Consider the following 15,814-nt stretch of genomic DNA (forward strand, 5'->3'; position numbering starts at 1 on the left):
TAATTTATATTAGATCTTTTCCTGGGTTAAAACTGGTTTCCCATTATCCATTGAGTAACCCTTTTCTCTTTAGCCCCTGCCCAGTTCTCTGTCCTCATCTACCTGACTGTCCCGGTTCCTCTTTCTGTTGAACAGGTTAGACTTGTTCCTGCCCCAGGGACTTTGCACATGCTCTGCATGACTCTTTGTGGTTATTTAAGCTTTATTGCCAAGGTCCCCACCTTATGGAGGCCCTGCCCCCCCCCGACCCCTCCCCTCCAGGACCCTCCTCAAAGTCCTTCTCCGGAATTACCATAGATACTTAATTTTTTAACTCCTTTATGGCCTGTCATCCTGATAATGCTGTGAGCTCCATGAGAGCAACAAACAGCCTTGTTAGTCTTGTTTAGTGCTGAATCCCTTCACCTGGAATGGTCCCTGGCACACAATAGGTGCTCAATAAGTGTGTGAAAGACTGAGTAAGAAGATTATCCCATTTGAACTTCAGACCAAGCCTGTAGGGTTGCTCTGAGGGGTCTCCCCACTTCATAGCTGAGGACGCTGAGGCTCATGGGCTAAGTAGATTCCCAGGGCTGGGATGGAGACCCTGGCCCGCCTGACTCCAGAGGCTGGCTCCCACTGCTGAAATGCCAGAAACCAGCTGTGCCCTGTCAGGTTTCCGGTTTGCAGTGGCTCCCGAGACTTCTGTGGCTGCCCTCCTGTATGTAGTCTGTGTTGTGGGGCATCCTTTTCTCAGCCATCTCTTGTCTTATGATTCATATTGGCTTCCCTTGAGGGATGGATACTTCTGAGGCTCCACCTTCAAAGAAAGGGAACAGATGGGTTCCTTGTAAACAGGTGACACCTCTCATCACCTGTCTTTTTTTGGTCTTTGCGCCCTAGGCTGCAGGCTCGCATCGCACACCGAATTCAGGAACTTGAAAACCTTCCCGGGTCCCTGGCCGGGGATTTGCGAACCAAAGCAACCATCGAGCTCAAGGCCCTGAGGCTGCTGAACTTCCAGAGGCAGGTGGGCGCAGGCGCAGGCCTTTGCTTTCAGAGGAGACTCTTTCTGCCAGCCTTGATGCTTAGATTAAAGAGCCGCTCACTGGGCAGTTACTAAATGTACCCTGACCATTAAAGCCGCTGTGCCAGGACTTCCCTAGTGGTCCAGTGGTTAAGACTTCGCCTTACAATGCAGGGAGTGCAGGTTCGATCTCTGGTCAGGGAGCTAAGATCCCACATGCCTCTCGGCCAAAAAACGGAAACTTAAAAAGCAGAAGCAGTATTGTAACAAATTCAATAAAGACTTTAAAAATGGTCCACATCAAAAAAATCTTACAAAACCAAAGTCGCAGTGCCCAAGCACACTTGTTGGCTCACTGTCCCCCTTCCTTTCCATGTCCTGCCCAGTGGAGGGACATTGGGATGAATAAGTGTGGGCCTTCCCTAAGGTGGCAGTGGCTAGCTTGAAGCAGTGTACTTAGATGGGTCTATTTCTTTCTTTTTTTTTTTTAATATTATTTTATTTGGCCATGCTGTGCAGCATGTGGGGTCTTAGTTCCCCGACCAGGGATCAAACCCGTGTCCCCTGCATAGGGAGCGCAGAGTCTTGGCCACTGGACCGCCAGGGAAGTCCCTAGATGGGTCTAATTTCTAAGGGTCCTTTACTTTTGAACGACCAATAAGGAAGTTTGTTTGTGGTTGAGGGAGGGCAAAGCTGGAGACCTGAAGGCCTGAGCATAGGGCTGTCTACTGGATGTCCGGAAGCAGCTGTCTCCTACCCTGTGCGTGCCCCGCCCGCAGGCATCCACTACAGGTTCTCCCCACGCACGCGTTTGTGCTCACGGGTCCTCCTTGCTGCCTGGCTTGCGATACGGAGGTGCGCGTGTTGCATGGATGTTACCAAGTTGTGCCCGTCGCCAGTTTCTCCTCTTCCTTCCCGAAGCTGCGGCAGGAGGTGGTGGTGTGCATGAGGAGGGACACGGCCCTCGAGACGGCCCTCAACGCCAAGGCCTACAAGCGCAGTAAGCGGCAGTCCCTGCGCGAGGCCCGCATCACTGAGAAGCTGGAGAAGCAACAGAAGATAGAGCAGGAGCGCAAGCGCCGGCAGAAGCACCAGGTGTGTCCCCGCGGCCGCAGGCTTGACCGTGTGCCTGAGTCGTCAGCTCTGCACTGTCGAGTCTTGGTTTTCCTCTCAACACGATGTCCAAGTCTCTTTTCTGTTCATTATAAGAGTATCCTAGGCACTAAGAATACTTCAGTGGACAAAAACCAAACGGTACGGAAAGGTGGGTCGTAATCAAACGCACGTATAACACGTTGGGAGTTAATAGGGTGTAAGGAGACATGAAGTAGGGATAGGGAGTGATGGAGGAGCCCTTTATATAGGACGGTCGACTCAGGGACGGTCTCCCTGAGGATGTGAGGTCTGAGCAGAGCCCCGAGGGAGGAGCTACACCGACGTGTGGACGAGGCTCTTTGCAGACAGAGGGGAGTATGCCTCAGTGTTCTGTGAAAAACAATGACCCAGTATAGTCAGAGTGGGGTGAGCGAGGGGGAGGGTGGGAGGAGGTGAGAATGGGGAGGTGATGGGCAGAGCGTGCAGGGCCCTGTGGGGCGGGAGGATGACTTGGGCTTGTGCTGTGAGTGAGGTGGGAGCCACGGAGGGTCCTAAACCATGGAGGGTCCTCAGTCAGTGATCTGACTGAGGTTGATACAAGATCCGTCAAGGAGACCAAAATCTCTACTCAAGTAGGATTTGGGGTGATTCTGTTTGTTCATTCATTTATGTTTTCTAAAGTTTGCCTCCAAACAGTGTCTGTTACTGGCATAGTTTAAAATAACAGAGAAGTCAATATTCAGTGTTAACTACTGTTAATATCTTGGTATATCATTCTGACCTTTTTTGTCTATATACATATAGTAATCAAAAGTTAAACAGCTGCCTTTAAAAATATGTATATATGCACATTGAGCTGTTTAAAGTATTATTGAAGCATGATTTTAACATATGTGTTGTAGTCCATCTCAGTGTGCCCAGCATCCCGTGATTTATGAAACTGTTTCCCTGTTTGGGGACATGCAGTGTACTCTCAGCTTTCCAGTGTTAAAAGTAACACTGGGATAGGCATTCTTGTCCTTGAGTTTTTGGGCCAATCTCTGCTATTTTCCTTAAAATAAATCGCTAGCAGTGAATGATTTGGTGGGAGGGCGGGTGCATTTTGCAGCGGGTGGCAGACACTGCCAGGTTGTCTCAGCCAGGGCATTTGCCCCGTCTGCTGTGCATGAGAGGGGGGTCCCTTTTCACCACACAGTCCACGCAGAGAATGTTGGGCCTCGTAGGCAGACAGTGTCTCGGTATCGTTTTGGTTGCGTCCCCTTGGCTTTCACCAGGCCCCCTTTAAAGTTTCGTCTCACTTGGGGTGACACCACGGCAACTCCTGTCCCATAGTCAGTCTGCTCTTCTCTGTGCGTCCTGCAGGAATACCTCAACAGCATTCTTCAGCACGCCAAGGATTTCAAAGAATATCACAGGTCGGTCACAGGCAAAATCCAGAAACTCACGAAGGCGGTGGCCACATACCACGCCAACACTGAGCGGGAGCAGAAGAAGGAGAATGAAAGAATCGAGAAGGAGAGAATGCGGAGGCTCATGGTACAGTTGGCCATCATGACCCGGGTCCCTTCACGCGGTGCTGGGTGTTGCAGGCATGGGGGCGGATCAGCCGCCCAGGGTTACGCCGGGGCATTTTGGTGCTCAGAGTTGGAGGCAGGACAGAGAAAGAAAGGGCTTGGTTTTGGGAGTCCGAAAGACCTGACTCCAGACCTTTGCCCACTCACTGACCATCGGTGACCGCGTGACCTCAACTGGTTAACTGGCTGCTCTGTGCTCTCTGGAAGGTGGAGGTGGCACCCCTCCCGGTGGAGGAGCCGCCGATGGTGTGAGCCTGACCTCCCACCCCACCCTTCCCGTCTGACCATGTATTATTCGTGGAGGCTTCTCTGACCGGGCCGATATTGACAGGCACTGCTGAGTGGACAGGGCCACGTTAGTACGAAGGAGAGTCCCTGCCCCTGGTGGGGCTCGTGCTGGCCCTAGAGAGACAGATGCCCAAGCGAGACAGACAAGATAGGTTTGGGTGGTGAAAAGCGCACTGAGGAGAACAAAGCAGGGCCAGGGAGTGGGGATTGACTGGGTGTTATGGGCAGGGTGGGTGTGACCCATGAATGCGGAGATCCAGGGGAAGCACCTCCCGGCAAAGAGGAGCTGAGGGCAAAGGCCCGAGGCGGGAAGAAGCCGTGTGTGAGGCTCAGCCAGTGGCCCCTGGAACAGCGTGGCGTGGGGGCAGAGTGAGGTTGGAGTCCCGGAGGCAGCGCAGGCCACGGGGAGGGCTTTGGATTTAATTCTGACCATGATGGGGAGCCGAGGGAGGCTGTAAGCTGGGATGGCGGTGGTGGGGGTGGGTGACATGATCCGATGTGTTCTCAGAAAGCCGGGGCAGACGGTCTGTGGGAGAGCAGTGGCTCGGACCAGGTGGAGAGAAGGGTTGGGATTTGGGTGTGTTTGTGGACATAGGAGACAGAGCTTTTAAATGGCCCTTGGCAGGACCATGTCTGTCCAGCAGGTCCCCAAGGAGCCTGGCCCGGGGTGGGAACTGGGGAAGTTCTGAAGGGGAGTCAGTAGTTATGTGAAAGGTGTGAATATAGCGCAGCCCCGGGTGTGAGCTCAGTGCTCCCTAAATGTGGGTCCGGCTGCTGGTTAACTGCAGCCCCGCGGGCTCCTTGAGTCTGGTTTGCCCGCCCTGGGTGCTGGTGGACGAGCGTGTCACGGGCACGCGCCATAACCGCATGCTTCTGCAGGCCGAGGACGAGGAAGGGTACCGCAAGCTCATCGACCAGAAGAAGGACAAGCGCCTGGCCTACCTCCTGCAGCAGACGGACGAGTACGTGGCTAACCTCACGGAGCTGGTGCGGCAGCACAAGGCCGCCCAGGTCGCCAAGGAGAAGAAGAAGAAGAAGAAAAAGAAGGTGCGCCCCTCGGTGGGACTGGAGCAGCTGTGTGCGCGTGTGACTCGGCCTCCCCGGTCGGGGGGTGACTGTCTCTCTCTTTCCTTCCAGAAGGCAGAAAACGCTGAAGGACAGACACCTGCAATCGGACCTGATGGCGAGGTGAGGAACCAGGGGTTTCTTCTGTGGAAATGCCAGCCCAGCCCCAGAGGTTAGGTCTATTTCATCCTTAAAAAAATTTTTTTTTCCCTTTGAAATTATAAAAGTATATGACAATGGTAAAAATCCACATAGGTCCCCTGCCACACTCCACCCTTCCTCGCTCCCACTGCCCAGAGAGAATATTGTTTACTACTGGGTGCGTTTCCTTCCAGAGCTTTTTCTATGCACGTGCTGTTATTTATTTCTCAGTTTTCCCTTTAAAGTTTCAGGCTCACAGGAGAGGTGTAAGAACAGTGCAGAGAGTTCCTGCATACTCTTCACCCAGATTCCCACTTTTCACGTGTCATCATTTTTTCCTAAACCATTCGAGGGTCAGATGCACACGTGAGGGCTTTTTACCCCTCTGTGTGTTTCAATGTGTACATCCTAAAAGCAAGGCTGTTCTTTTCCACAACTGTACAACGATCAAAACCAGGAAATGAACATTAACGCAATACCGTGATCTAATTCACAGCCCTTGTTAAGGTTTCACAATTGACCCTCCAGTGTCCTTCACAGCAACAGAAAACCCTGAAGTGACGCCGGGTCCTTCTCCGTGCGTCGTATCAGGAGTGTGTGGCGTAGATTTCTTCCCCCACTGGTGATATTGACCTTTTGGTGGCCGCCAAGGTGTCTCCAGCTGTAAAGATTAAGTACCTTGTGCAGAGATACTCAGACTGTGTAAAGATAACGTGATTCCTCAAACTTTCATCGGCTGTTTCATCATCCGTTATCTTTGCCGGTATCAGTTTTTGCCATAATGGTTACAAAATGGTGATGTTTTTTCCCTCGTCTTTTCTTCTGCATTTATTAGTTGACTTTCTGCAGGAAGGAAAAGCCTTCCCTTCTTTTTTATTTGGCTTGTTCATAGTTTGGCAACCCTTGGTACTGACTCATGGATTCTTATTTAGTTTAATGGATTTACTTAGTTTAATCCTGCACTATTATTATGTATTTTGATGCTCAAATTGTTCCATTTTGGACCAGTAGGAACCCCTTCACATTGGCTCCTGCCTGCTTTTGATGTGTCCTCATCGTTCTTTGAGGGGTTTCTGACCTTCCTTGCACACGAAAATGGCCCAGGCTCATCTTCTGCTTTCTCTGCCCGAGTCCTGGACTCGGTCATTTCTCCAAGGAGCCCTGATTCCTTTAATCAGAGAAGAATATTTGGAAACCATGATCTAGATGCGTTCGTTGCTACTGAGTTGTCATTGCTTCTGGGCCCTCTTAGTGGACAGATCTAGGAAACAGATGTGTGTATGCACACACATCCACCTTGCTAGTTATATATATTAACTAGTTATTGTAGTATTAAAAATACTGAGGTCACACTGATACTTCCAATTCTAATCCAGTACCACGGGGTTCTTTCTCTCCTCCTCCCTGTCCACGTTATAATAGCCCAAAACCTGACCCCCATCTGCCACGAGATAGGCCCTCATTTCCTCAGTCCTAGACTGTGCAGGAAGTACATTCAGAATGGCTAACATGTACCCCTCTGCAAAAGAAACCTCGTAGCTAGGGGCTTCCCTGGTGGCACAGTGGTTAAGAATCCGCCTGCCAGTGCAGGGGACACGGGTTCGAGCCCTGGTCTAGGAAGATCCCACATGCTGCGGAGCATCTAAGCCTGTACACCACAACTACTGAGCCTGTGCTCTAGAGCCCTTGAGCCACAGCTGCTGAGGCTACATGCCACAACTACTGAAGCTCGTGCACCTAGAGCCCATGCTCCACAACAAGAGAAGCCACTACAGTGAGAAGCCTGCGCACCGCAACGAAGAGTAGCCCCTGCTTCCCGCAACTAGAGAAGGCATGCATGCAGCAACAAAGACCCAATGCAGCCAAAAATAAATAAATAAAATAAATAAGTTTATAAAAAAATAAAAAGAAAGAAACCTCCTAGCTAGAGGTCAGTGTTTGTCTGAAGTTGAAAGTACATGCTCCAGATACTGCATTCAGAAGATTAGTTCTCCCCTTGTGCCCCCGTTAGTGAGGCTCCCCCCAACGCTTGTTGGTTTTATTTATTTACTCCTCATTTCTTTATTTAGGATGTGAACTACTAGCCTGGTTCCAAAAGTCAGAACCGTGCAGTGAGGCCCACTCAGAGAGGGGTTGCTGTCCCCACACACGAGTCTTTGAGTCTTTTCCGTGGCACTCTTGTCCGCCTCCTCTCGGTTAACACACGAGTCTTTGAGTCTTTTCCGTGGCACTCTTGTCCGCCTCCTCTCGGTTAACACACTAGTGTGAAAGAAGGCTGCATAGTGAGGTGTGAATGCAAGGTGTGGCCTTTACCATCTCCTCCAACCCCTCCTCAGTCCCCCTTCCCAGAGAGAAACCTGAGTAACCTTCGGTGTGTTTGCTCTGGGACCTTTTCCGTACCTGTGTCTCCAGGTGGTTTTCTTTTCCCCGCCTGGTATTGTATCTGAGTCTTTCCAAGTTAGCTCATGTACACTTACCTGACTCTTTCTAATGCCACCGTATTAGAGAGGTGGCTAGTGCTTGCTTCTCTGACTTATAAATGTAATACTTCTAGGGAAAAAATGATAATGATAACATGAAACGTAAATGTAATGATAACATGAAAAGTAGAAGCTCCCATGGTGCCTGTTCTCTCACAAGCATGCACGTTGATCCCTGGTTGATGTCTCTCTCTGTATCTTTCCAGAAACCTTTGTGCTTATATTCTCTTTGTTTTGTTTTGGGACCATTTGGGTCAGTCTACACATAGCAAGACTTTTCCTGCGTAGCAGGTATCTTGGACCACTTTCCATATCAAGCAATTAGTTCTTTCATTTTATTGTATTGATGTACTAGGATCTCTTTCATCATTCAGATTGATAGCTATCTAAGTTGCTTCCCATCTGTAGCTGTTAGATCCTGCACTGAACAGCTCTGATGGACCACCATATGTCCCCTCCCCTATGGGTGGCTATTTCCATTGTTTCCTTTCTTTCTATCCCACACGTTGTTGTAATGAGCCCCCTTGCTCTCTTAGCTGGGCTGCCATAACAAAACACCATGGCCTGTGTGGCTTTTTTTTTTTTTTTTTTTAACCACATGGCACATGGGATCTTAATTCCCCGACCGGGGATTGAACCCGCACCCCCTGCAGTGGAAGCACAGAGTCTTAACCACTGGACCTCCAGGGAAGTCCCTTTTGTTGTTTTAGTTCTTGTTTTTGTTTTTTTTTTGGTAGCCTGCATGGCTTAAACGGCAGAAATATACGTTCTTATAGTTCTGGAGGCTGGAAATTGGAGATCAAGGAGCAGCAAGGTTGGTTCCTGATGAGTACTCTCTTCCCGGCTTGTAGACTGCTGCCTTCTGGCTGTGTCCTCACATGGGAGGAGAGAGAGCAAGCTCTGGTGTTTCTTCTTATAGGGGCACTAATGCCATCCTGAGGGCCCCACCCATATGACCTAATTTAACCCTAATTACCCACCAAGAGCCCCATCTCCAAATACAGTGACATTGGAGAGCTGGGGCTTGGGCATATGAATTTTGGAGGGGACACAGTCCAGTCCGTAGCAGATGGCATGCTTTTTCCTGTTGGCCTGATTCCCAGAAATGAATGACTATAGTGATTAACTCAAATAATATTCTTATTTCAGATGATTTTATTTGAAACGTTAAGTTGAATTTTTTAAGAGAAATGTGGGCTGGCATTTTACTACAGTGCTAAGCCTTCACACGGCCATTTGTGGCTTTCAAGGGGGAAGTCACATCACAGGAAAGCGTGACTCGGGGAATTCTGTTGGGGAATCACTGCAGCTGCTCATCCTGTTTAGTAACGGGAACCATCACTTGATGATGGCTGCTGATTGTCCTTGTTCTCACCCAGTGGTTCGCAGCCTTGGCTGAACGTCAGAATCAGCTGGGGAGCTTTTGAAAACCAGAGAGGCCCAAGCCTCACCCCAGAGCAGTTCTGTCAGGATTCTGGGTGTGGGGACATCCCGGCATCAGCACCATAACCGCTCTCAGGAAGGACTCAGGGGTGAAAGTCACTGATTGAGGCAGCCTGCAGAGCTCATTCGTGGGGCGTGGGGTTTCTGTTCCGCTTCATGGTGGGCCACTTTAAGGGTGAGATTTTAACCTGCATGGAGACTAATCTCTGCTGTGGGTCAGTGTTGATGGAGGGAGGCGTGGGAGGTATAAGTTCCTGGTAGATGCAAACAAAGGTTTCCATCCTCATCCTCGTCCTGAAGGTTTTCACCAGGAAATGTGAAGGAGCTGATGAAGGGGAAAACTTCATCCCAAGTTGATATCTCAGGAAATTGAGGAATTCCGTATTTGTTGCTACAAGGAAGTTTTATTTTTCAAATATTCTAGTTAGCTGTTTAACAGAAAAGAATGAGGACCCTTGTTGCAGTCTACAAATATAATATAAATTGAATAACTCAAGGACCAGAAAAATGGGAATAGCGTAGTCACTTGGGTAAAAAAGGAAGGAGTACGTAAGTCCTTGTTCCTTATGTGTGGAATTGATCTGGGAGAACACACGAGAAAATGATGCTGGTGGGCGCCTGTGAAGAGAAACTGTTGGGCAGGGGGATAGGGAGGGAGATTACACACTCTATACTCTTGAATTTGAACTATATGTTACCTATTTGAAAATTAAAACGTGGATATCAGTTCCTTCCAAGAAACAACTGTCGTCAATGGGTTATATATATATTTTTTTACTGAATGGTTAACGTGCAGCTAACCCATCTCCACAACCACTGGTCACATTGGTGTGCTGTTTTCTGGACGTGGAGTTGGGAGGCACTTCTCCAGTTGGCCATGGTTAGCGGGGCACCGAAGGTATAGACTCTACGGAACCTCAAGTCACACGTGTGACTTTTTCAGCCTCTGGATGAGACCAGCCAAATGAGCGACCTTCCGGTGAAAGTGATCCACGTGGAGAGTGGGAAGATCCTCACGGGCACAGACGCACCCAAAGCAGGGCAGCTGGAGGCCTGGCTGGAAATGAACCCGGGGTGAGTGGGGCTTCGTGTTCCAGAGGCAGCCAGGATCCTGAGTCAACAGTCGGCCTCATTCCAGGGGAGCTGACAGCTGGGGGTGATCCTGCTTACATTTGGAAACAGGCCAATTTGCTAAGGAAAGTGAATCATGCTGGCTCTGGGGAGATTTATATTAAAATGCTGATTTTTTTTTTTTTTTTTTTTTTTTTTTTTTTTTTTTTAGGTATGAAGTAGCTCCGAGATCTGATAGTGAAGAGAGTGGCTCAGAAGAAGAGGAGGAGGTAAGAGTTCATTTCCTGGCTGTCGAGGCCCACAGTGCTGTGTGGTGTGACCTCTACCCACAGCAGGCACAGTGATCCTCTCCCGCTCCAGCCAGGCATCAAATGGGGCAGGAGATAGGCACACGGGCAGGGGGTGAGGCTGAAAGTTGGTGCTTTAGAGCTGCGCTGTCCAGTACCGTAGCCTCTAGCCACACATGACTGTTTCCACTTTCACTTAATTAAGTAAAATGTAAATGTCCTCACTCATACGTCCTCAGTCGTACGGGCCACATTTCAGGCGCCCAAACAGCTCTCCCCTCCAGAAAATATTGGTATGAAGTAGTGAGCATGAAATCATATACATGTTGGTCCCTTGTAATCTATTCTTTGGCAATGTTACAGATGGTCGCATTTATTGTGTATGTTCTCTAAATCATTTAATTATTCCACGTTATGGTGATTTTTGGATGTTTGCTGGTTGACAAAGCTCTGATGAGAGCCTTGTTCCTCTGTCTGTCCTGGGTGTCCTCCTCGGGAAGGGTGACTCAGAGGGAGCCCGGGGATGCAGTGGCCGAAAGCAGGGCTTGTTTTCCACAGTTCGCATCCAGAAGGGTGCTGTCCTGACTCCCCCTTCAGCTGGGGTAAGAGTGTCTTACAAGGCTGTTAAAAAGCTTTGGCCACCTCCATAAGATTTTAAAAAGGGAATTTTAATGGGCAGATATTTGCTTATTAAGGTTGAACATTTTTTCAGGTGTTACTATTTAGATTTCTTCTGTGAATGGTTTGCTTCATTTGCCCATTTCTAATCAGTTGTGTTTTTTTACTGGATTTTTAAGTGTTCGTTATGTATTTACCCCAGCCTGAAATCAGCTTGGTGTTCACCTATATCTTTCTTTTGGTTTGTCCTCTTACCTCTTCAGGTCATCTGGAATTTATTTTGGGTAGGGCTTGAGATGGCGCCCTTTTTCCCCCTTCCCAGTAGTAGCGTTAAGCCAGTTGGTATACTGTTAGTCCATCCCTTCCCCATTGATCTGTGATATTTAAAAAAACTAATATTAAAGACACACTGGTGTCTTTTTAGGGTCACATGTTCAGTTTCTTTTTCTTTTTTCTTTTATAATTTATGTTTCTGGTTTTTATTTTATTTAATATTTTTTTAAATTGAGGTATAGTTGATGTATTGTTCAGGTTCTTTTAAAGTTCTAATAATTCTTAGACCAGTAACATTTTGTTGTAATTTTTTTAAACAGCTTTATGGAGATATAATTTACATATGTAAAATGCACCCACAGTAAGAGTACAATTCAGTGATTTTTTAGTGAATTTATAGAGTTGTGCAATCATTACTCTACACCAGCTTTAGAACGTTTCTGTCACCCCAAATGACATCTCACCCATTTACAGTTTGTTCTTGCTAACTCCTCCAGCTCCAGGAAACCACTGGTCTGCTCTGTCTCTATAGATTTGCCATTTCCGGAATTTCACATAAATGGAATTATACAACATGTAGTGTCTTGTGTCTGGCTTATTTTACGTGGCGTGTTTTTGATTTTCATCCATGTTGTCTGTACACCAAAAGTTTGTTTTACATCACTAATTATTAGAGAAATGCAAATCAAAGCTACAATGAGGTACCACCTCACACCGGTCAGAATGGCCATCATTAAAAAGTCTACAAATAACAAATGCTGGAGAGGGTGTGGAGAGAAGGGAACCCTCCTATGCTGCTGGTGGGAATGTAAACTGGTACAGCCACTGTAGAGAATAGTATGGAGTTTCCTCAAAAAACTAAAAATAGAGCTGCCATATGATCCAGCAATCCCACTCCTGGGCATTTATCTGGACAAAACTATAATTCAAAAAGATACATGCACCCCTCTGTTCATAACAGCACTATTTAGCAGCAAGGTCCTACACTTAGGAAACTATATTTAATATCCTGTAATAAACCATAATGGAAAAGCAAAAAAAAAGAAAATATTCTATGCTTTGAAGGTGTAGATTTAACCCTTATATGCATATTTCCAAACATATCAAACTCGACTTATCAAAATTTTTGATTAGATATGTACATTTTACTCTAAGTAATTTCTATCTCAGTTAAAAAATATTTTAAAAATAAGTGGAGAAACCATTAATAAAAGTTAAGGTCTTAAAAAAAAAGTTTGTTTTATTCCTGAGTCATGTTCCATTGTATAGATATACCACACTTTGTTTATCCATACACCAATGGGTGGGCATTTGTGTTTTTTTCCATTTTCTGCTATTATGAATAACATTGCTGTGAACGTTCACATACATGTCCTTGTGTGGACATACGTTTTCATTTCTCTTGGGTAGATACTTAGGAGTGGCATTGCTGGGTCATATGGTAAGTTTATGTTTAACTTTTTAAGGAATTGACAAACTGTTGCCTGAAGTAGTTGTACCTTTTCACAGGTTCCAGTTTCTCCATATCCTTGTCAACGCTTGGCGTTATCTGTTCTTTACATTATATAGCCATCCTTGTGGGTGTGTAGTGGTATCTTGTGGTTTTACTTTGCATTTTCCTAGTAAATAATGATGTTGAGCATCTTTTCAAATGTTTATGCACCATTCAAATATCTTCTTTGGTGAAAATCTATTGAAATCTTTTGCCCATTTTTAATTCGGTGGTTTGTTATCTCATCAGTGAGTCCTAAGAATTCTTTATATATTCTTGATATGTGTCCCTGTTCAGATATGTAGCTTGCAGACATCTTCTCCCAGTCTGTTTGCTTTTCTTTTCCCTCAGTGATGTCTTTTGAAATGCAGAAATATTTCATTTTGATGAAATCCATTTATCGGTTTTTTCTTATATGAATTGTGCCTTTGGTGTTGTATCTAAGAGCTGTTTGAAGTCACAAAGGTTTTTCTCTTATGTTTTCTTTTAGAAGTTTTATATTTAAGCTCTCACATTTAGGGTCATAATTGAGTTGATTTCTGTGTATGGTTTGAGGTACAGGTCTAAGTTTGTTTTTTGTGGGGGTTTTTTTGCTATGGATAACCTTCTTACCCAGCACCAGTTGATGAACAGACAGTTCTTTCTCCCATGAATAGTCTTGGTAACTTTGTGGGAAATCAGTTGACCATAAAATTAAGGGTTTGTTTCTGATGCTCAGTGTTTTCCTGTTGATTAGTATGTCTGTGTTTGTGCCACTACCACACTGTCTTGTATTACAAGTTTTGAAATCAGGTAGTGTTATTTGCTTGTTTGCTCTATTGGCTATTCTAGGTACTTTGCATTCCCATATACACTTTAGGATCAGCTCATCAGTTACTACAAAAAGGCTTGCTGGGATTTTTATTGAGATTGTGTTGAATATAGAGATCAGTTTTGGGAGAATCACGTCCTAACAATATTTAGTTTTCCAGTCCATGAACATGAGATGTCTCTCTATTTATTTTGATCATCTTTAATTTCTCTTAGCAATGATTTGTAGTTTTCAGAGTATAGGTTTTGCTTTTTTTGTTGTTAAATTTATTCTTAAATATTTTATTCCTTTTCTGCTACTATGAATAGAATTGTTTCCTTGATTTTATTTTTTGATGTGTTGTTGCTATTACGTGGAAATACAATTTTATATGTATATTTTAAAAATGTTAATCTCGTGTTCTGCGCACTTGCTGAACTCATATTGGTAATTCCAATAGGGTTTTTTGTTTGTTTGTTTGATTCCTTAGGATTTTCACATGCAGGATTATGTCATTCATAAATAACCATAATTCTTCAATACTTCTTCCTTTCCCCTCTGTGTACCTTTAATCTTTAATTTCCTTCTCTTGCCTTATTGCACTGGCTAGATCCTCCAGTACAATGTTGAATAGAAGTGTCTAGAGCAGATATCCTTAGTTTGTTTTCGATCTTAAGGGTTATGCAGTTAGTCACTATTGTTTGGTGTTAGCTGTAGATTTTTCATGGATGCCCTTTATCAGGTTGAGTAAATCCTCTTCTGTTCCTAGTTTATTGAGAGTTTTTAGCATGTGTGAGCTAGATTTTATCTCATACTTTTTCTATTAAGTTGATCATTTGATTTTTTTAAAATTTATTTATTAATTTTTATTTTTGGCTGTGTTTGGTCTTCGTTGCTGCGTGCAGGCTTTCTCTAGTTGCAGTGAGTGGGGGCTACTCTTCGTTGTGGTGCACAGGCTTCTCATTGCGGTGGCTTCTCTTGGTGCAGAGCACAGGCTCTAGGGGCGTGGGCTTCAGTAGTTGTGGCACGTGGCCTCAGTAGTTGTGGCTCAAGGGCTTAGTTGCTCCCCGGCGTGTGGGATCTTCCCTGACTAGGGCTTGTACCCGTGTCCCCTGCACTGGCAGGCGGATTCTTAACCACTGCTCCAACAGGGAAGGCCCTGATTTTTTTTTTAATTTAAATTAATCTTTAAAATTTAATTAATTAATTTATTGGCTGCATTAGGTCTTCATTGCTGCATGGGGGCTTTCTCCAGTTGCAGTGAGCGGGGGCTTTCTCTAGTTGTGGCAAGTGGGGGTACTCTTTGTTGCAGTGCACGGGCCTCTCATTGCACTGGTCTCTCTTGTGGTGGAGCACGGAATTTAGGCACGTGGGCTTCAGCAGTTGTGGCACGTGGGCTCAGCAGTTGTGGCTCACAGGCTCAGTAGTCATGGCGCACGGGCCTAGTTGCTCCGCGGCATGTGGGATCATTCTGGACCAGGGCTCCAATCTGTGTCCCCTGCATTGGCAGGTGGATTCTTAACCACTGCACCACCAGGGAAGTACAAATTTTTACTATATTTTTAAAGTTATTTTCTTTGTAGTTGCTCCAGGGATTATGATATGCATCTTAATTTATCATCATATGCTTCAGGTTAATACTAACTACATTCTGATAAAATATGGAAATTTTGTTCTAGCTTAGCTCCATTTGTTCTTCTTCTTTTGTGCTGTTATTGTCACATATGTTACATCTATATATGTTATAAACCCAACAATACAGTCTTCTAATTAATACCTGATATAATCTTATGACTTAGTCTAAAGAAGTTGGAAAAGAAGAAATAAGGGAAAATATATTTATAGAGTCTTTTATATTGATACATGCATTTACCATTTCTGATGTTTTTTATTTCTCCTTATGGATTCAATTTACTATCATTTCCTTTCAGCTTGAAAGACTTCTTTTTTAAACCATTTTTTAAAGTCAAAGTATAATTTACAATGTTGTGTTAGTTTCAGGTGTACAGCAAAGCAGTTCAGTTATACGTGTGTGTGTGTATGTGTATTCTTTTTCAGATTCTTTTCCATTACAGGTTATTGCAAGATATTGAATATATTGAAAGATTTCTTTTACCATTTATTATAAGGCATGTCTGCTAGCAACAGATTCTCTCAGCCTTTGTTTTTCTGGGAATGTATTTCTTTAGCT

At 45.4% G+C, this 15,814-nt stretch overlaps 1 protein-coding gene across 3 annotated transcripts in view; it reads left to right on the top strand.

Moving 5' to 3' along the window:
• The window catches only part of SMARCA4 (SWI/SNF related BAF chromatin remodeling complex subunit ATPase 4), an 87,475-nt gene that overhangs the window by 21,154 nt on the left and 50,507 nt on the right, over nt 1-15,814 (top strand). For all 3 annotated transcript variants that reach the window (XM_082837032.1, XM_082837031.1, XM_082837033.1), the window contains exons 7-13: nt 883-1,009; nt 1,928-2,101; nt 3,464-3,637; nt 4,843-5,010; nt 5,101-5,151; nt 10,036-10,166; nt 10,375-10,432. In XM_082837032.1, the coding sequence (XP_082693158.1) occupies nt 883-1,009; nt 1,928-2,101; nt 3,464-3,637; nt 4,843-5,010; nt 5,101-5,151; nt 10,036-10,166; nt 10,375-10,432 (883 nt within the window). The remainder of the gene's footprint in view (nt 1-882; nt 1,010-1,927; nt 2,102-3,463; nt 3,638-4,842; nt 5,011-5,100; nt 5,152-10,035; nt 10,167-10,374; nt 10,433-15,814) is intronic.

The sequence above is a fragment of the Leucopleurus acutus genome (genome assembly GCF_964270905.1).
Source record: "Leucopleurus acutus genome assembly, chromosome: 3".
NCBI lineage: Eukaryota > Metazoa > Chordata > Mammalia > Artiodactyla > Delphinidae > Leucopleurus > Leucopleurus acutus.